Source organism: Eleutherodactylus coqui, chromosome 4 (genome assembly GCF_035609145.1).
Source record: "Eleutherodactylus coqui strain aEleCoq1 chromosome 4, aEleCoq1.hap1, whole genome shotgun sequence".
NCBI lineage: Eukaryota > Metazoa > Chordata > Amphibia > Anura > Eleutherodactylidae > Eleutherodactylus > Eleutherodactylus coqui.
Genome location: NC_089840.1, coordinates 233,708,205 through 233,734,504, shown reverse-complemented (window position 1 = coordinate 233,734,504; position 26,300 = coordinate 233,708,205). Strand labels below are relative to the sequence as shown.

General features: G+C 43.4%; 1 protein-coding gene across 7 annotated transcripts in view; it reads left to right on the top strand.

Moving 5' to 3' along the window:
- Nucleotides 1–26,300, top strand: part of ATE1 (arginyltransferase 1) — an 83,656-nt gene that overhangs the window by 31,723 nt on the left and 25,633 nt on the right. For all 7 annotated transcript variants that reach the window (XM_066600866.1, XM_066600862.1, XM_066600863.1 and 4 more), the window contains one exon: nucleotides 22,239–22,271. In XM_066600866.1, the coding sequence (XP_066456963.1) occupies nucleotides 22,239–22,271 (33 nt within the window). The remainder of the gene's footprint in view (nucleotides 1–22,238; nucleotides 22,272–26,300) is intronic.

The following is a 26,300-nucleotide window of genomic DNA, read 5'->3' as shown; positions in this document are numbered from 1 at the left end:
ACTCGATTATATCCTGCAGTGAAACGGAGACACCGTCCAAGAAATCTAAAGCTAAAATAAGTCCTATATATTCCAATAAGTAAACACCGCTTGATGCTAAAATGTATCCCTTGTCCCCAGCAGAGCACCTAAAACTCTTCTTCATCCGATCGCCGCACAGATAGTCTCTGTACTTCTGTGGTTATGGGCCATACAAGAAAACTCCCCAAAAGTGCTTGCGGTTGGCACTCTACAGCAAGTGCCACCCGCTGCTTTCTGGCACAGAACACTTGTTGGCATATGCTAATCCTACATGTAGTAATGTATGAAATGTTCTTTTTGGTGCTTACAAACACTTTACAGTCTCTCTCATTTCTCCTCGCCGCACCTGAAGCCCCAAGTAGTGACGCAAGCCTAAATGGACACTTAATTTGCACCCAGTTTGAAGAAATTTAGCTATAAAAGCTGAAGAATGTGATTTATCTCCCCGCTCATACTCTCGAACACGTTGCTAATGCCACAATATCCTCTTATTGGCTGCAGTTTAGGTTGGTGATTTAAGATGGGATTTTTTTTATTTGTGTATCTTCTTAATTCCGATGCCAGCGGCCGGTCTCTAGTGCCTGCTTGACGTTTTCTTTGGATGGTAGTATGTGAGAGGCTTTGGCAGCTGTAACCTATAACCGTGTCTGCAAGGACTAGGAATATTTATTTATGGCAATCCCATTCCAGCTCTTCGTACAATGTAAGCACCAGCTTCTGGTTGCGAAGGACGACTGCGCCATTTTTATTTAATACAGCTACAGCCAGTTTTTACCACTTGCTGCTTTTTGTTAGCTGCAGCAGCTGCAAAGATGGGCTCCGCAGGACTTGGTCAACTTTTTGTATTTATCGTACATGGTGTGCCATTTAATAACACAGGAACTGTCCTGGGTTTTAGCCATTGAACCAATAGTTCATTAAAACCAGGTCCTTATTTAGAACATAAGTTGGCAAGATGTGTTAAACCCTTAAAGTTGTAGCTGTTTTTGGCTGCAGGAAGCAGAGAGCTCCATACATTGTGCAGTGGTTCAGGTTGGTACTGCAGGCTGAGTACTATTCAAGTAAAGAGTTAGAGTGCACAGTGCCATTAAACCTGGACCCAGCCACCCCTGCTATACTGCGGAACTGCTCCCGTAAGGGAAGTCTTACAGGCTGGAATCTTATGGTTTTTTTTTTCTTTTATGTTACTTCTGCTGGGATGTATGGTTTTGATGTTAGATGAACGGTCTTGCCACCTGAGGCCCTACAAGTGGTTCCACCCTTGGCCTATAAAAAGGCTCTCAGAGGCTCCTTGTGTGTAGTGATCTCTTCTTCCGCTTATGTAGAGCTTGTTGGCCACCAGACGCCTCTACGATGCAGAGAAGAGATTGCGCCGAGTTAAGAGTTTGAGAGGGGGAGCATTATTGGAATATGAGAAGTTGGATGGTCGTATGGATGAGTTGCTGCCACCTGGTCCATTTTGATCAGACTGGTAGGTTGGGTGTTGGGACTAGTAAATGTGTGAGAGCACACCATGTGAATGGGCTCAGGATGGCCTTGACAGACGGCCAGTAGAAAGGATTGTTGCATAAGCAGCTCCAACTGCTTTGTTGTCCACCATCCAGAGACAGATGGCACTATGGTTACAGGACCCTGTGTCTGTCGGAGCCATTTCCAGGCAGTAAACTAAAGGGACAACAAGGTACTTGATTCTCCATGCCCACCCGTATCGCATCTTGGATCCAAGGTAGAGGCCGTACAACAGGGTACTAGAGCCTCCATGCCTGCCTGTATCACATCTTGTATCCAAAGTAGAGGCGGTACAGCAGGGTACTAGAACCTCCATGGCCACCCGTATCGCATCTTGTATCCATCTAGAAGTGGTACAAAAGGTACTAGAGCCTCCATACCCACCCATATTGCATCTTGTATCCAAGCTAGAGGCGGTATAACAGGGTACTAGAGCCTCCATGCCTGCCTGTATCACATCTTGTACCCAAAGTAGAGGCAGTACAACAGGGTGCTAGAGCCTCCCTCAAGGGGTCAGTTTTCTACAATAATGTATCCTTTTGCTCCGATATTGTAACCCCTTCCTTATATCAACGTTACAATCCCACGTAAAAAGAAAAATCCCGCTCCCAGAAGGAGTTGTCGGAATTGAGTGAAACTTTCTAACAATGAGTGTAGCTCTGCAACAAGAGGAACATTTAAATAAGCATTTCCCTCAAGTGCCTTTCCTGGACACACTCGGGTCCCTGTCCTTCATGTAAATCTGTGGCTAGGTGAGACCTTTAAATATAGCTTGCTTTCTGTACTTGGATTTAGTGCACTGTGTGGCTTGCTGGGAGAAGGTGAACAAGCGTTCCTCTGTTCTCCTGTACTACATTAGCTCAGCCGTCCACCACCCCCCTTTCAGAGGGGGTACACTTTGCGTGCTTTCTAAACCACAGCCACCCGTCAGTGAAACGGAAATGCAGGAGGCAAGCACACCGGGTCCAGCGCGTTCCAGCTCGAAGGGACAATCACAGCTTTGACATTGTGCAGTAACAGCATGTGCAAGGAAGCAGGCCAGCATAGTGATGGAATGCCTACTTTCCATCTCCCCTCCACCCCACTCTTCACTCCTAGTTAACCCTTCACTGAAGACCCTGGGACTCGGTGCAGCTGTAAATGAATTGCAAATTTAAGCTTACTCTTATGTTATATTAACCCAAACCATGAAGATCACAAATCCATGATGTAAGATAGTAGTTTTTGAGATGGTCTGGATTGATGTTTCATTTAGAAATTCCCCTCATTTTCATAATTTCACTCAATACCCAACATATTCGCAGCATGTGTTCTTATTCCCGGGGTTTTTTTTTTTTTTTTTTGGTCCACTGTTTTGAGCAGTTTCTGCTAAGTTCACAAGCCCATAGGGTGATGGACGAGATCTCATATTTTATCCACATTACATCAATTGAGTATGAACCCCGTTGGTGATGCAACAAACATCGATGCGGTAATCAAACTGCTGCCCAGACTCGGCCTAACTCCGTGAGGTTGTTTTCCGGTCCATACTCTTGCATTGCCCAAGCAAAGTGATAACATTTAACTTTTGTCCTTGTGCTCCAGTGCCCAATGTAGTGCAAGTTGTTTGGCTTCATATGCAGCCTTTTGCTGATGATCCTCCACACCGTCTGGTGCGGCATTTGCACCTCATGAGAGGCTCGGTGCAAAGACCTCTGAGGGCTTCTGAAACCTCCCCAACACTCCATGCCGGCTGTCCGCTTTTTTTTTCTTTTGTGGAGTTCACAGTATCCCACCTTTCCTATCTGGAAATTTTGGAAAATTGGTTAAGGCCGCAACGGAATGATGTCTACCAGCAGGGACGGTGCATCCCCCCGCTTTCTCCAAGTTCATGCCTACCTAATACGGAGTAATAAGACTGGGAAGAAACAACCAGGTCCTCATTCAGTGGCCCCCGTGATCACCCGAATTAACTCCATGAGTTTGTGGGGCTACGTCAAGGACTAAACTTATGTGCTGCCTCTGCCACGTAACGTTGATGACTTGCGAGTAAGAATTCAGGAAGCCACAAACACTGTGGCCAGACATGTTGGACAGAGTCTGGCAGAAGTTCGATAACCGCATCGTGTTTGTCACCCACGGGGCTCACTTGAATTAATGCAATGTGGATAAAACCTGGGATCTTTGTGCATCATATAAATCAAAAAACAGCCTTTCATATATGTTGGTTGCTGAGTAATTTACTAAAGTGGGACTTACTTTAGAGATACCCTCTATTAGAATACCAACTCAGAAAAATGTACAAAATGGAAAAAGAACAACTAAGCCAATCGTTCATATCTAGATGTTATAATACGTGAAAACGTGGTGCAACAGCAGTTCAGTCATGGTAGCAGGATGAGTGGATGAAATGGCGGAGGAACAAGAGATGCCAATATTCTGTCCCTAATTCTAACCCTACAAATGCTAAGGTCGCGAGGAGCAATCTAGGTGACCTTGGTGGGTTCCTACTGGTTTTGTAGGAGGAACTAGTCCCATGGCACTGCTGACAGCAGTTTACTCGGCTTTATCTTCTTTGCTGGTCCCGGACTGCATGACAACTTCTTCAACACTTGGGACACACTGAGTAGCTCTATTAGGAACCTGGCTATACATACTTTGCTGTGCTTATAGCCTAAACAGTGGTTCAATATAGCATTTGTCCACCCTATTTTGTGTAACTTTTTTCAACTATTTTGCCCCTTTTCACTTCCCATTGATGGACATAAGTGTTTTGAGAAAATTGTGTTCACACTCTCGTTAGTGGATTGTGGAGGCTACATAAGGCTGAAAATCCTGGACAGGTTCGCCCATTTCAGTGTGGTTGCTCTGTATAACCTTAGGGTAGATAAAGTTAGGCTTGGGGATAGTGTATTGCTGTTTTTTTTCTTCTTTTCACTTTTTGCTCACTACCACTTGTGTTACATCCCTCAGCCCATTTTCATACAGTATATTGTACCATTTAGGTACGGGCCATTGGTTTGGTTGTTCTTATTGTGTTTAGGATAGTCTTCTAAATTGGTATTTAAAGGGGTTTTTTAAGCAGTTGTTGATGACCTATTCGGATTTATGTTTTTGGAATTTTATCAGCTGCCACTAGATCTTACGGTTTTTTATTTTTGTTTATCCATATGTTTTTCTTTACTTTTTTTATTTCACACTTCTTTTTTTGTTCCTGGATTTTTTACAGTGTGGTTTTTTTTTACATGTTCTCACTAGTAATCCAGCTAATCTGATGAAGGGGGTCTGCACCCCCTGAAATGTGTTACCTGTTCGTTCAGAATAAAGCGTTGTCCTGATTGTACCAACATCGACTCCTATCTGTTCTAAGTTGACACATAGCAACAGGTTGCACTAGAGCTTTAGTTTTGATTTGACCCTTCTTCTACCTTTTATCGTTAAGCTATTTCGACCTATGGCCAGCCAGCATACTAGGCTGCTAGCACCTTATCATGTATTGATCAATCGTGTACGTGGCTCTACCTGCTCGCTGCCGTGTTTGGAGCCCTACAGGCTCTCTGCCATTTTCTCTACTTTCTACCCAAACTTCTACAATACCATCCTTAACTTTCTTACTTTTTCTCACCTCTATCGGTGTGTGGACTCTATATCCTTTGCCCGATGTGCATCCTTTGAATGTATCTACTCTTGTTTTGACATTGACTCCCTTTTCGCCCCCACACCTGCAAGTTACAATGCCTTTCTTCAATTCTTTCTGAGGAGTCTTTGGCACATTGGCTTACGGTAACATCCAAAGTACACATAAAGCATTGATTGATTGCGTAGATGTGAGCCATCGCGGCTTCTGTTTTGTCTCTTTAACTCCAATTAAATGTCGGCTGCGTTAGGCGGCACCACAGTTCGTCTTTTTTTCTTCGGCGTCTCGGTTTGACTAGTGTTAATGACTTCTGCCCTAATGTGCTTTGCAGATTTGACTGTGTTATGCTCCAGATAAAGTTTACTTTAAACGATCCCTGTACACGGCCTTCTGAGCCTCTTTATAATCTCATCGCTACGCCGTAAGAACTGCAGGTTCTGTAATAGCAGTCGCTCTCGATTTCAAGCAAAGCTGCCTTTGTTTCATAAGGTAACAAGTTTATTAACTTTTCAAACAGTAAAAATGGCAGAGTAGGTGCGAGTGAGATTTTTTTCGGACTTTTTACTGCAGTTCCCGCTCGTACTGCCAAGTGGCACATGGCTTTATAGGGAGAAAAAGTATGCATTGGTTAGAGTCAAAAACACGTCTTGATTTTCAGTTCCTTCCATCTCATTCTGCATGTTTGTTGAATGACTGGTAACCTTTTTTAGAACTTCAAAAATACCTTTTATAGAGCAGGTCGAAGATACGATTTAATTTATACCTCCCTTTTTAGGAAAAACCAGAGCTGACCAAATCTGTGATACGCTGTAGTCTGTCTCACAAAGACAAGGTAGCCCATAGTGGCGGCATTGCGTGTATCACTTCAGCGCCATTGGGGATTGGCCACTTGTCGTCCTCTCTTGTTAACAGAGATTATGAGACAAATTAGACACAAATTAGATATTAGAAAAAACTTTCTGACAGTGAGGGTGATCAATGAGAGGAACAGGTTGCCACGGGAGGTGGTGAGTTCTCCTTCAATAGAAGTGTTCAAACAAAGGCTGGACAAATAATTGTCAGGGATGATTTAGTTAATCCTGCACTGAGCAGCGGGTTGGACCAGATGACCCTGGAGGTCTACCATTCTATGAGATGGTCACGTGATTAGCGACAGTGACGTTTGGAGATTAGCCACCACCTGAGGCAATCACAAACTATGGAGTGATACTTAGTGCCTTTTGCTATTGGCTGCATTTTCTTTGGGAGACTGACTATAGGGCATTTCCCCTGAAATAGAGGGGGGGCTATAATTACTTGAGTTGTCCTATGAAATGGTCCAACCGCTCTGGTAATGGGGTAGAGCATCCCCAAATCAATAGAGTAGCATTTGCACATGCACACACACAGACTTTTCATTGCATTGTGACCACCAGAGATAGCCGAGCACTTGAACTCAACTCTCCCTGGTGGTCTCATTGAAATAATGGAGTAGCAGTGTGCATGTGTAACTGGTGCCCCATAGATCTGGGGATGCTCCAGTCCTTCATTCTAAGGATCGGTGGAGATCCCAACAGTAAGACCCCCTAGCAATCCACACGTTATCCTATAATCTGCAGGTAAGAGAGTACTTGCTTTCCTGGTACAACCCCCTTTAAACGGGTTTTCCAGTGCATATTATAGTTAACACCTATCTGCTGGATAATAGTTAGATTGGTGGAGGTTTAACAGTTAGTCGCCTCAGGAAGAATGGGAGAGCACAACCACAATGAGGAGGAGTGTGGAGCGGTAGACTCAGCATACTGACAAGCTTTGGCAGGCCCTATTTCTTGTCCTTGAAATGCACAGGGATAGGACATGCCATAAATTTTTTTCTTCTTCATGCTCTATGGCCTATGGTGGAGCCTTGTTCTATCAGTGTAGTTATACGGACAGCACACGGCCATGACAGAGGCCTAAAGGCCCTTTTACACGCAACGATTATCGCTCAAAATTCTTCCAAATGGCTGAAAATGAGCAATAATCGTTAAATGAAAACGCGGGCATCGTTCACTTTTCGTTTGAACAAGGGATTTTAGTTCCAAATACATTCCATTTGAATGCATTTCGCTCATTTTTCCAAAGACTGCAGGATGTTCTCCTCTCAGTATGTTTACACTAGCCACAAGGAGAACAATGGAATGTGCTGGCAGCTGTTTGCACGGCTGAGAGTGTGTTTAAACACATGCTGGGCTCTGCAACAACTCCTGTAGGTCCTTTTTACATACAAATAAAGATGATAAAGTGTTAATGGCCATAAAAGCCATTAACACTTTATGCAATTACATCGCTAAATCTTTCAATCTTTCAGCTGTTTGAAAGATTATCTTTGCATGTGAAAGGGCCTTTTCTCTCCTTTCTAGCCATTGATGGCGGTCCATTAGGGCTTACGGTCTCTTTTCTGTTTCTACTGTTTTTGGAGCAGAGAAATAGAATTAAAATGGAAATGAACAGATCTGAGTTTTTCCCCATTCATTTCCATGGATTTCGAAAAGGTAAAAAGCAAAAAGCAAACCAAGTTCTGTTTAGTCCTTTTTTTTTCCCTAACTGAACAAATAGCGCTGCAGACTGCATTATTCACGGAAACCAAATGGAACAGAAGCAAACTGAAAACTTTCCATTTGCTTCCTGGTTTTCTGAAAACCGACTGAAATCCAATTTAACTCCATTTCTCTGCTCCAAAAACAGAATAGCGAAATGGAAAGACCCAACGCAGATGCGAACGGGCCCCGATCTCTATCTGTGTCGTGTTAAAATCATTAAAGCCAACCTAAGGCTACAGTCACACGGGCAAGCGCGATATCGGGTTCGCCATCACGCCTCGCATCTTTTCTGTGAAATGGTAATCCCCAGGCTCACATTTCACACACGTCAAAAGATCACAAGTGTTTGCCATTGATTTCAATGGAATTCATCGCACGGCATGTGAGCGCCATGCAATATCTTTTAAGGCCCCATTGAAAACAATGGGCGAGGCGTTCCGAGGGACCGCCCAACGATAGAACATGCTGCGAGGAAAAAAACGCTCATGTGAAGAAGTCCATTCAAAAGGATTGATTTTATATCCGTGCAATATTTGTGCGAAAGCGTGAGATTTGTGCCCGTGTGAAGCTTTATCTGTGCAGCTACCTCTTCCTAGTCACCAGATTGATGTCATGATTGACTTATCATGTTTCTGTGCTGGAAGGTTTGAGACTCTACTACTTTTCACTGTTTTTACATTTTTTTTTTTATTGTGGGATTTCTACTTTTTTTTCCGTCTTTTTGATCCAGACCTTCCTCGTTGCTAATTGCAGCCCAGGTATATGTGACCTCTAACACCAAGTAGTTTTCTATCGACTGCATGTCTTCGGATGTCGTAGGCCGGTTTGGTCTACAGCCCTGTTCATGCTGAGGAGTCTGAGGTCCATTACGATGCTCCGCTGGCACCTTATGTAGAACTTCTGTAATGTGAGCATCCTTCATTTTCCTTGGCGGCTGTAAATGGAAGCCACTAAAACGCTGTGGTGGGGAGTATGTTTGCTTTGGCTGGCAGACGAGGATAGAGATCCCTTTATGGCAATATTGGTGATTGCACAAGGTGGTCCTTCAATACAGAGGAAACCAGGGGGAGCGGAAAACCTTCATTCAGCTCCACCATTTCTGCTAGAACCTGAAGCCTTCACACGTTTCAGTATTGTGGATGCATTTTATTTCTGCCCAATTTTTTTTTTGTCTACCTGAGACCACTTTGGCTTTGTATTAGATTTCATTTAAATATTTTCCTTCCTCATCGCCTTTCATTTATTTGGTTTTACGCTTTTGAAGCGTCAGACTTGCTTGTTATACGAAAATACGTAGTATGGTATTCATTGCAACCATTTCTTATCGCAAAGAATTCAAACTCCAAGCAGCAGCCGTCATATTTACAGCAAGCATTCCCAACCTTATACCCATGCCATTGCACGTTTAATGAATGGGTTTAAAGGGATTCAGCGGAACACCCAGAATCCTGTTGTACAGGATAGCAGTTTTGCCACTGAGACTTACAATGATCCCAAGAACGGGAGCCTTGTGTGCTCCTATCCTCCTCGCTACACCCCCCTCGTTGCTGCTTCATTCAATAAGTGGAGTGGTGATACACCCCACCTCCCCAATGAGATTTGTCTCACCTATTCTATGGGTAGATGATAAAACATAGTTCTGAAATAACAGGATAAACTATGCGGTGCTCACCCATAAATGTCCAGTACAGCCACTAAAGTCTCCACCTCTATATTAAAACTGCAGCCTTGATGGTCATGTGCCATATATGACCGTATTCCCTCTGAAGCCTGTGATTGGCTGCAGTGATCATGTGCATGCTGATCGGCAGATAATCGCTGCAGGAGCTTCCAGGATCGGAGTGGACCAGCGGGTCCTCTAACTGTTGAGTACACCATAGTTTATTTCAACCCATTCCCTGCATTTTTTTAAAAAAGCTCCAGAAAATCCCAAGCAATCCAGCAGCTGAATGTCGGGTTGGAAACTTCGGAGCACCCAGGAGCGAAGACCAGTAGCCCCGCTTCCAATGGGTGCTGACCTTTCCTTCTGTCGACAGGACGCGGTTATTAATGCACCTTTTAAAGCATATCGGGCTGGTCCTTTTGATGAGGTTAGTGATCTGGCAGTGAGCGCCGTGGGTAGGAGCTGTGAAGTGCTGTGTCAGCCTCATGCTGAGCCCCTCGCTCCATAAAAGTGCCAGAAAACCTGCTGCTCAAATCCCTCACAGCTTTCTAATGTTTAGCGCTGCAGTGAGAGTTTTGGGAGGGAAGGCGTTTTTATATTGGTTTATGGTTTTTAAAGTATTGCTTTCGCTTAGGCTAATTTTAGGAATAGGCAGCAGGCTATATTTATTGAACTGTAACCCGACATGACTTAATACTTCTTAGTGACTGTTTAACACCACAAGACAATTTTTTGTTTTTAGTTGGCATTTTTGGGCAACATTGGGTTACAATAATACTGGGATACCCAGAAACCATATAAGTTAAGATTCACAGGGTTATTAGTGAGATGAAAAAAAAACTCTGTAAAGCAATTATCTAGACGACCGCTTTCTATTATGCTGGAATGTAGAATATGGGTTGGTGGAGGGAAAGGGTCACTGCTTGGGTGCACCTTCTAGAAGCAAGAGGTACGAGCAAGTAACAGTCCTGACTCTGGTGGATCTGATCCGTCTCTGCATTTTTTTTTTTTGTGTTAAGCTCTGTTCACATTTGGATCGTAGCTTGTTTAACCCTTTTCAATCCAATTCAGGGTTTCCTAAAAGGCTTACTCTTTTTGCTGTTATACAACGGTGCCATCTGCTGGCTAAAGCCAGTGTGTGCGCGCCAGAGTGGTTGGCAATAGATGGTAAGAATACCCTGTTGGACGTCTTCTGACATTGGAGCTGTACAATCTTCAATCAGAATGCAAGAAGATGTCAGATAGCGAGGAAACATGGTGGAAGACGTGTATAATGGTTACACCCCTAAGTCATTGGCCTATCTCCTACTAGCTCATACCTTTAGTTTATGGGGCTCGTAGCATGTGACTAGTTCCCTTTTAAGCATTCTAAGGGAAATGCATGTTGGGAAGGACAACGTTTCTCCTTAGGGAGAGCACCTAGTAGTTGTGAGGAAACATATAAGGTCATGCGTGCTCCTCTGGGAAATATGCAAATGGAAAGATGAGAACAATGCCTTTGTAGCGCCACCTATCAGAAGGTAACATTTATGCAAGTCATTATCTGACCTTTTAACAGGCCTTGTAACATGACTGTGAATAAAAAAAGTCAAAGCCAGCATCTTCTCCAGAAGGAAAAGATAACCATGCACAGACAGCTATTTCGGGGTCGCGTCCTGTAGGTTTCTGCTGACTGGGAGGAGCTAACCTATCTCCAAACCACATCTCCGAACAGCCAGCAACCCACCCTGCACTGATGAGGGGCAAAAACTCCAGAACAGGGTCTGTACATGGTTTATCTTTTCCTTCTGTAGAAGACTCTTGCTGTGGCTTATATTCCCAGTCATGTTAGAATGTCTGACATTGACTTGCAGAAATATTGCCTTCTAATAGGTGGCGTTGCAGAGGCATTGTTCCATCTTTCCGAGGGCGATGCAGTACCTAGACATTCTGTCTTCGGTGATCTTTGATTCCTTCCTCATGCAGCGCCCCCTCCGGCCCTACACAAGATTTAACACAGTTTTGTCCAAAGCAGAAAAGCAGAGGCCAGTAATTGCACTAACATCTACCATGCCAAAACTTTCCCCGCTATTATTTATCACTTATCTTAATTTTTCCAGCCTGAGACGTTTGCTCGGCAGACTGTAGAGCCCTTTTAGATAGGAGTGATGGGGGTGTTGGGTTAAGGAGGAACAGATGTTCTGAAATGAGCTCTGTGTTGTGGGATCTGAAGGCACTTTGATGAAACATTTATGGGACATTGCTATATGTCATGCTGCAGTCAGCGGAGATGCGCCTTTGTCTTTCAGGCGTTAAAGCAAGTTTTGTATTCCTTGCTGGAAGCAAACCCTTAAGTTGTTCTTACGCCGAACAATTATTAATGTTCCACAAGGTAAAGATGATTGTTGGCGATAATCCAGCTCCAATTCTTTTCTAACAGTTGGAACAATTACCGGATCTACTTTAAAGGGATATATGTATTTTTTTTTGTGGTGTTCAGAACTATTAACTGAGAAATATCCGGGAGGAGTGCCCAAAATAAATTGTACAATAGTAGGAACGATTTTCCTTCTTGCTTAAACAGCTCCAGTGTATTCTGCGGTGCAGTATGGAGATTGGCTTCCATCACAGCAGTTCCTGTCTTCAAATTTCGTAAGGAGGTCTACTAAAGCAACTCTTCAGTCAAAATTTGTCAAAGGAGGAGAGCAATATTATCTGCCATGCTCTCTGCCAGTTGCAGGGGACTCTTTTCGGTCTTCCAAGATGGCCACAGCCCCACCTCTCAGTCTAAGACACTTTACGCTCCTTTTGATTGGCCAGTGCTGCTCACGTGACCAGTTGTAGGAAATCAGGGCGGCATGCAAAAGTAAGTTGTCGGTGTACAAACTGTTGCACATCCCTGCAAACTTATTGACTAGTCATTAAAAGGCCTGTTTGCAAAAGACTATAATTACTCAACCAGCAGTTGTTTTTGGATGAACTAAAAGAAGACAATCGGTGTACTAATTCTTGATCGTCACCATCTTGGTTTTCTGTGTTCATATGGAAAATCTGTTGCTTACATTCGCTATATTGAGCGAACTTTCTCACAATAGTTGACTAGTGTAAAGCCACCCTTAGACTACCGATGTACAAGGTGCATTTGGTAGTTATGGAAGCACCACAGTCATCTTTGAAGACCAAGTATCAAAAAAAAAGGACGGCAGTTAATATAGCTCCCCCTAAAGTCCGAAGACCAAAGGGTCACTGTGATTGTGCTTTGTATAGGTTGATAGTTGCTCGATGAATCGCTCATAAGAGCCATTAAAGGCGACTGTCTAACTTGTGTAAACACGAGACCCAACGGAAAAGGGAAAGAGAATCATTTTGGCTTGCCTAAAAACCAAGTGACTATCAGTCCGTGTAAAAAGGCAGTCGTTCATCTATGAGCAACTGCTTATTTCCTCTGCATTGAGGCAGGTGGCTGGAAGAGATTTCTGGCGCGCTTCAGCTTCATCTACTGAACGGCTATTGCTCTGCCGAAAGCACCGGAGCAACTATCATTGGCACAGCTATAGGGTGCTTAAAGGGAATCTGTCAACTCGAATTTGCAGGCAGCACCTTATAGAGGAAGAGGAGCTGAGTAGACTGATATACTGAATCTTTCCCCATAAAACTATATAACTTGCATTTTAATCACTTAAACCTCTGCACAATCTCAGCTGAACAGTCCAATGGGCGGTCCTATCATTGATTGACAGCTACTCCTATATGTGCAGTCCTACACGGCTGTCAATCACTGATAGGACCACCCATTCCCTTTAGGCACCCGGCCGTCGTCCCTGGTAAAGTCACCCTGACCTACTGGCCTTATCTATGTGCAGGTACAATACCCCAGGGGTGATAAATGTGCAGGTAGCTGTACACTAGTGCTTTGCACTTGTAGCATTGCTTAGATATACAGCCCAAGTTCCAAAGAAGCTGAGACACTGTGTAAAATGTAAATACATGTAAAGAAAAGCCAGCGATGATTTGGAAATCTCATGTAACCATATTTCATTCACAATAGAGCATAGAAGACATAGCAGAAGTTGAAAGCGAGACAATTTTCCATTTCATTAAAACAACAACATTTAGAAATTGATGGCAGCAATCAATCTCAAAAAAGTTGGGAGAGAATTAACAAAAGACTCAAAGTAAGTTGTACTCATGAAAAACAGCTGAAGGGCCAATTTTCTACTAAGTCATATGACTGTGTATAAAAAGATGTTAGAGAGGCAGAGTCTCTCAGAAACACAGATAGTCAGAGGATCACCAATCTGTCAAAAACTCCATTTAGAAATCGAGGAACAATTTCAGAAAAATGTTCCTCAACTTAAAATTGCAAAGCCTTTAAGTATCCCACCATCTAGACTACATAATGTCATCAAAAGATTCGGAGAATCTAGAGAAATTCATGTGCGCGAGAATACAAGGCTGACAGCTAATATTGGATGCTTGAGGTCTACGGACCCTCAGGTGGCACTGCATTAAAATAGGCATGATTCTTTAATGCAAATCGCTGCATGGGTCTCTTTCAGGAAAGGCCTTGTATATTTCAGCAAGTCAATGCTAAACTACGTACTGCATCCATCACAACATCATGACTTCATAAAGAGTCCGGGGTGAACCGCCCGCCTGCAGTCCAGACCTTTTACCAACCGAAAACATTTGGCGCATTAGGAAACACAAAATCTGGCAAAAACGACCGCAAACTGTTGAGCAGCTAGAATCCTACATCAGACAAGAACGGGGCATTTTTCCCAAAACTCCAGCAATTGGTCTCCCCACCTCCCAGACATTTACAGATTATTGTAGCACAATGGTAGACATGGGCCTGACCCAACTTTTTGAATTGTGTTGTGCCATCAATTTCTAAGTGAGTTAATTTTTTTTAATGAAATGGAAGAATGTCTGTCTGGCGAATATGGCGAATAAAATACGGTTATAGAGGATTTCCAAGTCATTGCATTCTTCTTCCTTTTTTTTTTTTTTTTTTACATTTTTACACTTTTAATAATTACATAATTAATTTTTTTTTCACATCTAACCCTCATACAGACTAAATGTCTGTATACTTTACATATCAAGGTCACAAATTGAAATTGTTTTTCACTTTTTTTTCCCCCTCATTTGGGTATAATTTGATGTGCCATGTTTTTCACTTTTAATGGGTTCAGTCTGAGCGCAAAAGATGGGATCCCCGTTACCTTACTGTGTTTATGCATCTAATATTGTGGAGATTATCCTGGCTGGGGAAGGATTAGCAGCCTAGTGGGAATGACTTGGGGGATGTGTTGAACTGTGAATATAGGGGTTAACAAGAGTATCCAGTTGCATGTGATTTCCTAATTATAATCGCCAGATTTCACAGCCACTTAAAGAGAGCGAGGACTCGAATGACGGCCTATTCTGTCTGCTTGGCAATTGTTGGCCCTGTAATCATGCAATTCTAAAGACTGTTGCCAGCGACCTGTTCTACATGACACAATAACAGTAACAAGATGAGGACTGCGCAGGTATGGGGCTTGTTACTTTCAAGACGTCAAGGTCACAAGGGCAGTTCTCATTTGTTGGCTACCTTTAAAGTGAAGGGGGCAAAAAAGAAATATATTGGCGGTATTCATTCTCCTCCAACACTTATTTCATCTCATTTACTTGGGTAAAATGGATTGCTTTATATCCTCTTAACCCCTTCCTGCCCCAGTACTTATATGTATATCCTAGGCGAGAGAGGGATCCCACAAAAGGATGTATAGGTAGGTCCTATGGATGACGTGGATTCTGGGATCTGAGCTCACCCCATCGCAAGCGGAGCTGGTTGTAACTGGCATCCAGCCTCCCATCTGTGGGGATTGGTGAGAACACCGATCCCTACCGTTAACTTCTTATGTGCCACGATCAACCTTTAATTGTGGCATGTAAGGGGTTAACAGAAGGGCGCTCCCTCTGTGATGTCATTGACTCTCTACCACAAAATCAAAGAGGGCTGACGGGTTGACAGTCAGTGGCATCTGGGTCTGCAGTTGCCTGCCATAGGCAGAAACGGTGATAATACATTGCAATACAGACGTACTGCGGTGTATTATCTGAATTATTTTGAGATCACAGGTTCAAGTCCTCTACAGGGACATGTAAAAAAGAATCAGTCCAAAAAAAGACACATAAAAAAATGTAAAAAGCCATTTAAAAAAGGGGGAAAAAAAGTTATGGCTTTTGAAAAGTCTAGATAAAAATCCCCTAAAATCGTTGCATCCTTGCATCCAAAGTAGGCCGTGTCACTAAGGGGTTATTTAAAGGGGTTGTCCCGCGGCAGCAAGTGGGTCTATACACTTCTGTATGGCCATAATAATGCACTTTGTAATATACATTGTGCATTAATTATGAGCCATACAGAAGTTATAAAAAGTTTTATACTTACCTGCTCCGTTGCTGGCGTCCTCGTTCCCATGGAGCCGACTAATTTTCGCCCTCCGATGGCCAAATTAAAAAAAAAATAAAAAAACCTGTTTCGGCGCGGGACAACCCCTTTAAGGCAACTGTCCGGTGGGATGCTCATGGTGTCCTTTATCCTGGAAGCACACTACTGAGTGAATGGCAGTCATTATGATCCTGCCTATAGACATGACTTTAAAGATAACCCGGGCTTTCATCTGTTTTCTGAGACTGGGCTGACTCCTGGAATTACGAAGTGTAAGTGAATGAATTCGGCGGGTACATCTGGAGACCTCCTTTCACCAGCCCCTGCCTGCCAAATCGATTCTGATGTACTGAGCTGGATCAGGGGCCACGGGCGAGCTGGATCAGGGGCCACGGGCGAGCTGGATCAGGGGCCACGGGCGAGCTGGATCAGGGGCCACGGGCAAGCTGGATCAGGGGCCACGGGCGAACTGAAGTTTTACTTTTGTCATTCAAATAAATGACCACTGATATAATGCATGGAGGAGTCTGCCATGGTCTGGCAGGGGGGCTCAGAATAGTGGGAGCCTGAATGAGTGGCCAACCTACGCTGACATCCTTATCCCCCTAACAGGTCATGTAGACTGGGGTTGTCTTTGGGAGACACCCCTTTTTTAATGAAAATCTCAGTTTTTTTGGGGAGGGGGGGGGTTGTCTGTTTTTGTAGGTGCAAGGTTTTTTTTTAGTGCAAATGAGAGATATGCGGTCACTGTCGGCTATTCCCTTTTTCAGACCTTTTATTACATGCAGTCCATCGTAAACGGGGTTGGAGATAACATGCAAAGTGAGATGGGTATATAGAGATGTTGAGTAGAGTAGTACGGTACGTTTACCTGCAGCCGTAATGACTGAAGATCAAATCCCTGTAAGAAAACTGTGTGAAAAGTTAAATAACTAAGTTTTGATCAAGACTTTCTGTATAAAATAACAAAGATGTTGTCCAAGATCCGGATCACTGCTGCTTTCTTCCAAAAACAGCGGCACACCTGTCCTTAAGTGCTGCCTGATATTGTAGCTCTGCTCCATTGAAGTGAATGCAGTACCATATGCAACCTGTCGACAGCAGAAGGGATGTTTATGCAAGAAAGCAGTCATATTTTTCTAATTCCCGGGCAGCTTCTTCACGTGTTTTTATTTTGTTTTTAATATTCTTGCATCAACCAGTTTTTAATCTGTATGTCTGTAGTTTTTTTCCATTCCATTGCCTGTACGTTACTGTGCCCATTTTACCTGAGCTGTGCTTTAACAACATTATATAGATCCTCATTACAGCAGCTCGAAACTGGAGACCCATTGATTTCTATAGGAGAGTGTTGTGGGTATGCTTTGTAACCTGTGTAACTGTCATTGTGCAGTGAGGGGGCGGAGGTGAGCTGTGACCATCTATTGTGAATAGTGGATTGCTTGTTATCTGTATTAAGAAATTATCTGTCATTGTAATCCTGCCTTTGATAATGAGATGACTGCTAAAGTTTTTTTTTTGTAGAGAACAGGAATGATCAGACTATTGGGAATAGTGGTCAGAGTGAAAACTGCAGGATTTTAGGATATTTTTTTTTTTCTAACCTAGACCATGCCGTCCGTAATCTAATAAAAAATCCCCAGTCTTAACTACGTTTAACCTCAAAACTTGAGCTATACAACAGGTCATTTTCTGATGACACATTCTCTTTAAAGTAATCCTCCAAGTTGACCCCTTCCCGACATGCACCATACATGTGCAGCACACGGGTGTCTGTATATGGAGCAGGCTTGGGGAGCTGAGCCCATTCCATACATGGTGGGTGTTGGGCATCTTTGACAGCCAATGCCCATCTGCAACAGCTGCGCTCAGATATGAAATAGATTGTGGCTGTTACCTGTTTAAATGCTCCAATCAGCATTCAGGGGTCCCGAACAGCAACCCCACAATGAGACTCCCAAGGTGCTGTCTGGGTGTTGTGGCAGCCTGGATTCTTCTGACAGCCCCCAGAGCTGCCTTGAGTGAGCACCAATCAAGTTGAGCCTGTGGCTCGTCTTAATAGAATACTTGTAAGAATGCAATGTAATGCAATACTATGGTATTGCATTATACTGTATAAGCCATCAGATTGCAAGTTAAAGTCTCCTATGGGCACTGAAAAGGAGAGAAGTGAGTAAGACTACTTTTACTCCTGTCTAAAGGCCCGTTTAGACACAACGATTATTGCTCAAAATTCACTCAAAAGCCGTCTTTTGAGCGATAATCGTTGTCTAACTCCACTAACATCGTGCAACTTTCGTTAAGCTGTCGCTCAGCGATGTCTTTCAGCATGCTAAAAGATCAGCGATCAGTTATCATGAATTCACAGCGGGATACAGCTGATACTATTGTTTCAGCCTTATCCCACTTCCTGAACGCAGGCGGGGTATGAAGAACACGGCTGTCAGGGTGTGTTCTTCATCCCCCGCCCGGAGCGCTCAGCTGTTTAACAGCCGGGCGCTCTGAGCAGAGAACAGCTGGGTTTTTTTTTTTGTTTGTTTTTGAGAGTTGGGAAGAAAAATGAAAAGAAAGCAAAAAAGGGCTGTAGCAGGAAGGGGTTAAATAATTGACAAAAATTATTTATGAAGGCATGTGTTTTAGTGAAGGCTCCTTGGGACCTGGCTAGGGGTGTTCCTGTTTCATGGGTGATGTATATTGTGGTGGTGCCTGTATACCCCAGTACGTACGCTGCTCTCCATAAAGGAAGCCCCCGCCTGGTTGGAGAGGACTTGGCTGTGATGACTTTGTTTTCTTTGTGCTGGTAGCAGTGAGTAAGGCTGTCCAGACCTCTTAGGGAACATCTCACAGCGTGCTGAAAGATTTACAGACCTCAACCGGTCCCCTGCACTGGTGTGAAACAGCTTGTGCCCTCGGCCCTGGAAAATGTATGGCAGGAGGATATGCCCAGAGCGGGCAGGCCAGGCCCTCCTGCCCGGGGGGCTGCTCACGCAGCTGTGGGATTAAAACTATTCCTGGAACTGTAAATGAGCAAACGGTGCCCGTACGGTGCCAGCTCTTTAAAGGGGGCAGACTGTACCAAGCTTTGAAGCAGCGGTCCATTTGTACCCATACCGTCTGGTTTATTATTCAGCTACGGGGGCTTCCTCGCGTCTCAGGAGCCTTCATAAAAGCCTTATTTATCACTGGAGAGACGCCAGTCACTTGGAGAAAGTTCACCTGCGGGGCAGACTATTAATATAGCTGTCGGAATCTATAGTGCGCTTTAACTCTCCGCTTCCTTTGTCACGGTCCCCAAAAAAAGAGCATCGGAGTTCCTTATGCAGCAGTTTTTGGTGTTTTATACACAATTTTGCATGAACTTTTTAGATGCATTTACGGTGCACTTTTTGGGGCTTTTCTGTTAACCCATTAAAATCAATGCAGGGAAAAACTGAAACATTTCATTCTAGTTCTCTGTTCCAGAAATGGAACACAGAGAGGAAATTATAAAGGAAAGTTCTAATGCAGGAGCCGGGCCGACGGTTCGGCCGCGGAGGCGGGCCGGACGGTCTGTCACAGGGCCGGCCGAAAATGCTAGAAGAAAATGCTACATGCAGTCAAAGATTGCAGTGTAACTCTGTGACATCACAACATAATAAAAGCTAATGCAGTTGCGTTGTGGCTCACAAGTTACCGCGACCCACAAATCACAATAAAGACAGCATTTTTAGTGGAACAGAATTCAGTGGGAGTTGCGCCTGCGAGACCCAACTGGACCGCTACACTATGATCAGGGCAGCCTGCTTCTAGTGCTGTCCACGATGACAGCAACTCCACGAATCAACTGATCGGTGGGGATGACTAGCGGTGCACCACCGCTGATCACCTATTGATGATCTGTCCTGTCCTGAATAGAAAAGTCCCGGACAAATCCTTTGAAGTTTCTTGTTGGTTAATAACTCCCCCCCCCCCCCCCCCCCCTTTTCTGCATATTATTTCTTCTGGGATGGTCCAATATTTATGCGGCATACCCGGGTGCTGCCGTTATCCTGCCGGCACGACGACCGTGCGTTTTACATATTTTTTTTCCTGAGGATTTTTAATTTTTTTTTTCTTATTTTTAAGCTCTTTGAAATGTCTTCCTAGTTCTACATCTGCGTGTTGACTTCATTCAGCATGTGGCGGAATAAGTCTGCCCCTCCCTCGCTGCTTCTCTTTTATTGTGGCTTACTTTATTTACTTGCCACATTCTGCAATTCTTCTTAATTAGCAATAAATTGGATCCATCTAATTATGTGAGGAGGATTCTCCGAGGCCGTTGTGTGAAGGTCTTGTGTACTAGGCTGGTGCTGTATAACTCTCCACCCACGTTAGTGACCTTACTATGGGGGTAACATTGGCTACATGGGGAAGTACCTTGTACAAAACGGTAATGGACAATGTTTGAGTCGCTGGTTTTAGCTTTCCTACCGCTATAATGCAATTTTCTTATAAGCGTAAGGATAGGGGGAAAAAAACGTGTCTGCATCACATCCAGGAGCGTAAATTCCCAGTATAGTGTTTACATGGGACTTCCAGCCCCACTAGTGGTACATTTACATCTGAACTGTCCGGAAATCAATCTCCGCAGATGCAAAGCAGAAGCACATTAGGAGAGGTGACACTTGGAGTAAACCACTTACCATATATAGGCTGTGTGTGAACCTTCTCTAGCAGAACATGACTAATCTCTTCTTGTTACTTGCAAGGAAATTCCTGCTCCTAATCAGCCAGGGAGGACACGCTCCGCGAGAAGAGTTACAGCGCTAATTGCTAATTAGATAAGAACTGGCAAAAAGCCTTATTCTAAAGTTTTCTGTCAGAAGGGAGACCAGTATTGTAGATTTCCCCTTGACACTTTCTTATGGAAGGTTAGCAGTTGGGCGAGGGTCTTCTGCCCGCCTTAACTTCTCCTGCACTGCACCCAAATAAATGGTCGCCTTATTCTTAAATAGGACTTGTCGCCCCTCTTGATATGTCCATTTTTCTAAATGCTTCGTGAAGTGACAATGCTGGAGAAGCTTTTTGTCACACTCTCTCTATTTTATGCTGTTCCTCTGTTGTGCCTCCTGGAAACTTGGGATCACACGACCAATCAATTTCCATTACCTTTTGTCAGTGGGGTAGATACCTACACACGGTCCGTACTGATAGTTTTGCTGTACTGGAATGCTGGCCTTTGAGAAGGGAAATTGTTACACATAAGCCACATTTACACGCAAAGATGATCACTCAAAATTCGTTCAAAAGATAGGCAAGAGGACAGTTTGAACGATCATTTTGCATAGACTACTAATGGGCACTAATGCCCATTAGTAGCTGATTAGCTTCAATTGCATGTAAATGAGGCTCCCTTCGCTGTATGCAGATAACAGCGAGTGTTCTGTTATCTGCATACAGCTCCATTGTTCTCCCATGGGACTGCAGCTGAAACAATGTTATCAGCGCTCCCATGGATAATCACAGCGTGTGGTCCCTGCTATCAGCTGGCCGGCCGAACAATGGTTTTTATGCTAAACTAAAAATCATCATTCGGCAGAAGAGCTAACGATGGTAGCATTTACATGCAACAATTATCGCTCAAAAGACATCATTTGAATGAATTTTGAGCGATAATCATTGTGTGTAAATGGGCCTTTAGTTGCTAATGTTGTTTGTTTCCAGAAACCATAACAGAGGGATGGCACAATACAGAGCTCTTAAAAAAAATGGGGTTACTAGTATTTACTAGACTTGTTAGCAGGGAGGGGGGTAGTTCTGCTGCAGATTCACTGAATTTCATGGTCCCTCTTCGGTCTTCCAAGATGGCGGCACTACTTCTCCCATTACCCAGTGCACATTATATCCATAGGTAGTCTTGAGACACTTCTTACTGCTTTCAGATGGCCAGTCCTAGAGCAGATATAGCGCATCAACCCACAGTTCACATCGTATATCCAAAAAAGTGCAACCACCACCTTGGAAAACTGCCGAAGGGGCCCTGAGAACTGGCATACATTCAGCGGTTTTACATTGGGGTTCTTCTGCTTCTGGCGTTCAGTGGCAGATGTATGCAACACCTTCAAGCTGCCCTGGGGGAACGTAGTCTCCAAATGTGCCTACTAGATATTTTTTGAAGCATGAGGCTTTAATAGCTCAGCTTTGTGGAAGAGCTAGAAATGGAAAACTACTGACCATAGAAGACCGTAGCTCTTCTAGAACACAAGCTTTATCATCTGTGTTGGGTGCTAGAACTAGTTCCTATTGGGTCCATCACTTCACAAGCCATGTGACGGGTCTCACCAGGTCCTGTCAGGTTTGGTCAGACATGCATCAGTACATTATAGGGTCAATCACAGGAGTTAGTGTTACATTGTATAATAAATAGTATATCTTTAGTGTATTTGGTGACTTTTCTTCTCCTTTTTCCTTCCATGTTGATTCCCGGGCCAGTTTACAAGGTTCCTCTGCGACTCTCCATTGGAGGTAAGGATAAAAAGATTGACCTGTAATTGTGGTTTTCATTGTCATACATAGCCAATGCTGTATATTTATATTAATTTACTATTTCTTACCATCTCCTCGCTGCTCTCCTTCACCTCCTGCCCTTCATACATCTTTCTTCTGAATATAGACACTTGAACCACCGCTTGACTTCCCGCTGCAACTTATACCAAACTTTCTGCACTTTAACCAAACTTTCTGCACTTTAACCAAACTTTCTGCACTCCTCTTTAATGAACCATAAAAAAAAGTAGAGGAAACCCAATAGGTTAATAAATAAAGCTTCAACAATATCAAGTCAATTGCCTCCACAGGAAGGCCCATTTCACAAAGCGTGGAGAAATATTTGCTGTAGACCCGCTGCGGCTTGTCGCACATGGTTTCTTTTCAACCCAGTCTACAAATTTTCTATTTAGGGCTCCAGTAGTTATTTTGTGTCTTGCATTCTGCCGGTTCCTCCCGTTTCCACCACTACATTGCACTCTTTGTAGCGATGTGAATGTGGCCGGCCTACTTCTGTGTGCTATTTACACAAGGGCTTCCATGAACCATATCCAACGCCAATGAGGATCTGCTTGACTGCGATGCTTCCTATTAAATAAGACTCCTGCGGAGGCATCTGCTGTCTTGTAACACAAGCTTTCTATGGAGGTTCCAGCACTAGGCTTCAGTAGTGACAAGTCTCTTGCCTGAGTTGCTTGCAATGGATGAGCATTATTGGAAATTGTAAGAAAATACAGCAGCTTTGCTCAAAGCCGTCCTGCATTTATTTAGTTACCTCCCTTTATCTCTTTAACGGGGTCCCCGGTGCAACTACTTTTTAGCGCTCCGTTGGATCCACAACGAAGCAACTTTGTACATTGCCTTAACTAAAATTTCTGACCGTTTTGTGTCTATAACCCTCTTTCAGACTGGTAGCTGACTATAGACTGTAGGTTATACTGAATGGCCACATTATTGGAGACACCAGCCCTTTCACGATTGGAGCTCAGTGTAAGTCCACATCAGAATGGGAAAATTCGGCAATCTTGATGACTTCCAACAAGGTCTGATCTTCGGTGCTAGACTTGCCAGGGGCAGAATTTCATGTGCTGCCAACCTTGCAGTGTTTTTATATGAAATGGTGTTGAGATTATGCCAAAAATGGGGTGTTAAAGCAAAAACATCCATTAAAGGCGATCCTGTGGACATAACATGTCAACAAAGGGTGTCAAGAGGAGGGTGTCAAAAATCATTCTGGCGAATGACCGATGCACAGGCAAGGAAATTGCAGCTGACTATCATGCTGGTTCTCCAACTAATGTGTCCAACTCGTCGTACTGTAGCACAGATTGGCTAGTCGACCAGTTCAACTACCATTGATGTCTAGGAGAAACCAATAGATGAGACTTAGGTGGGCAAAAGGATGCGAAAATCGGACAACTGAGCTTTGGAAAAACATCGCCTGATCAGATGAATCAGCTTTCTGTTGCACCATGCTGATGGGAGTCTCGGAGTTTGTTACAAGCAGCATGAATCTCTGAACCCTTCCTGTCCGTTGTCAACAGTTCAGGCTGGTGGAGGTGCAATAATGATGTGGGATAGGTTTTCTTGGCTCACTTGAGAGCCTATGATACCTGTGGATCGGCGCCATGACAAATGACTGTGGTTTTGAAGGGAAAACGAAATCCAATGCACTACTAGGTAGGGTGTTTCTAATAAGGGGGCCATCCAGTGTATCTGTCCTCTAATTCAGATGTAAAAGGATAGGAAACTTTTGATGATAAACTCTTTGCAAAGTTTTTTTCTTTTTATTTTGAATGATAAGGCATTACAGTATAGTAGGACTGCAATGCATGATCATAGTTGTTACGGTTGAAGCCCCCTACAGGGACATTAAAAATAAAAATTGTAGTCCAAAAAAAAAAAATTGTGCATTTTGCATAAATAAAACTTGTACAATCCCACATATTTGGTATAATCGTATCTGTAACAAGCCGTACAATAAATTGAACACACTATTTATCCTGCATGAACGGAGGCAAATGCTTATTTTGCTTGTTCTGCATCCCAAAAAAACGCAATAAAAGTGATCAAAAAAGCTGTATGTATCCCAATATGGGACCAATAAAAACTACAGCTTGTTGCGCAAAAACATGGAAAAGTGAAAAAATTATGGGACTTTGAATGTACTGATGTAGGAAAATAATTGCAATAAAAGGGTTTATTGTGCAAAAGTGGGAAACCTAAAAAAAAATATAAGCCATGTCGACTGAAAAATGGCTTTTGAATACTAGGAGTGAAAATCCCCCCCACCCCCCCAAAAAAAATAAAAATTGTTGCATCCTTTGAGCCAAAATACGCTGTGCCCTTAAGGGGTTAAAAGTGGTCCTTCCCTTGTAATCATGGTCACTGATTCGAAGGAAATATGCATAAGAGATGGCTGTCTAGGATATCCTTGCCGTTCCCATCCATAACTTTTCTTGCCTGCTATTGCAGCGTGCTCAGCTTCACTTGAACACGGCTGAGCGGCCATAGCAGACATCGCCCATGGAAACAAATGGCGTCATTTCTATAAAAAGGAGATTTAAGAAAAAGAAGAAAAAAAATGTTCTTTTTTTTTCTTCTTCTACAGGTCTTTTTAACTATGCTGGAAAAACAGCGACGAGATCCATCTATTTGCAGAAAGCTTAGCGATTTTCTCTGCAAACGGTCAAAGGTTGACCTATTTGTAAATCCAGATGAAGTTAAACGAGTCGCTTGTCCTTAATTCCTCGGGGCCGCTGGGTTTTGCATCCAGTTGTGCAGCTGCAGGAGGACCAATGGCAACAATACATTTCATATAGGTTTCTGCAATGGCAAATGCTCCTAATCCCCTCCACGTGCTCCTTCCTTTCATTCCCCTGCATAGCACATTTCATGCTGTTTCACAATCGGCGGCAGTAAATCACATCAGAGTGTCTAACTGCAGATTTCGGCACAACCTCCCCTCCTGCTGTCTTCACTAGACTCCCCGCTCCACTACCAGTTTATTACCGACTTCGAGGTTTTGCCTATTGACTGTCAAAACAACAAAGCAACTCCGAAAAGAGGGATCTAAATGGGACTAGTGCTGGAGACTTATCCTAGTAATCCAGTAGAGACGGGCGAAGATTTAGGGACGCCAGGCAACTTTTGGAAGTTTGGAGGGAGGGGGGGGGGGGGGTACAGATTAAAACCACTCCTGTCCTGTTCTTGCTGGTTTAGAGGCATGGCATGCCTTAATGACATTCCTCAGGATGATAGTGCCATAAGGCATGGGGAGGAGTACTGTGGCATGTATCCTGTAAGTTGCTGATCGGAATGGTATGTACGACCAGTTGGTGGCACATCTCCCATGCAAATCAATGCATGGCTAGTTTTGAATGCTCTGGATATCTAACAATGTCTGGTACGAGTTCTGGACTCTTTGGTCTTGCTCCAACAACAGCTAGACACCATGAACTTTTTCAGCATATCCAATTAATTTGTTGACCAGTCGTAGCCTTTCATCTCTTTGGAACCAAGGGCTTATTCACACGGTGTATAATCGGGCTGTGTTCTCTCGGACAGCACACTTACCCATTATACTCCGTGTTCCACATTATTATGCATGGGCCATTTTTGTTTTTCCAAAACGGTGCGTGCAAGGAATTCTTTTTTTTTTTTTTTTTTCTTCTTATTTTTGTTGTAATCCTCAATAGTTATATTGCAATGTGAAGGTTATTACAAGTGGAAGTTCTGATAATGGCGATGGCTTTATTTAGAATTTTGCAATGAACACAATGTGGTGTTCCAAATTATTACACCAAATTCAGCTTTTGAGCTCCTAACGCATTCAGAGTTTGTATTTCTAGATGATGTTACGTATTGATACGAGGAGCCCTACTTTGATATGACTTGAACAACTCTTATCTGTTGAACCTGTAAGTCCATGAATAGTTTCTGCTTGTACAGTCCTTGTCAAAAAAGACAATCCAGCACCTAGAAGAAGTTGTTGTTATGCTGCAAAAA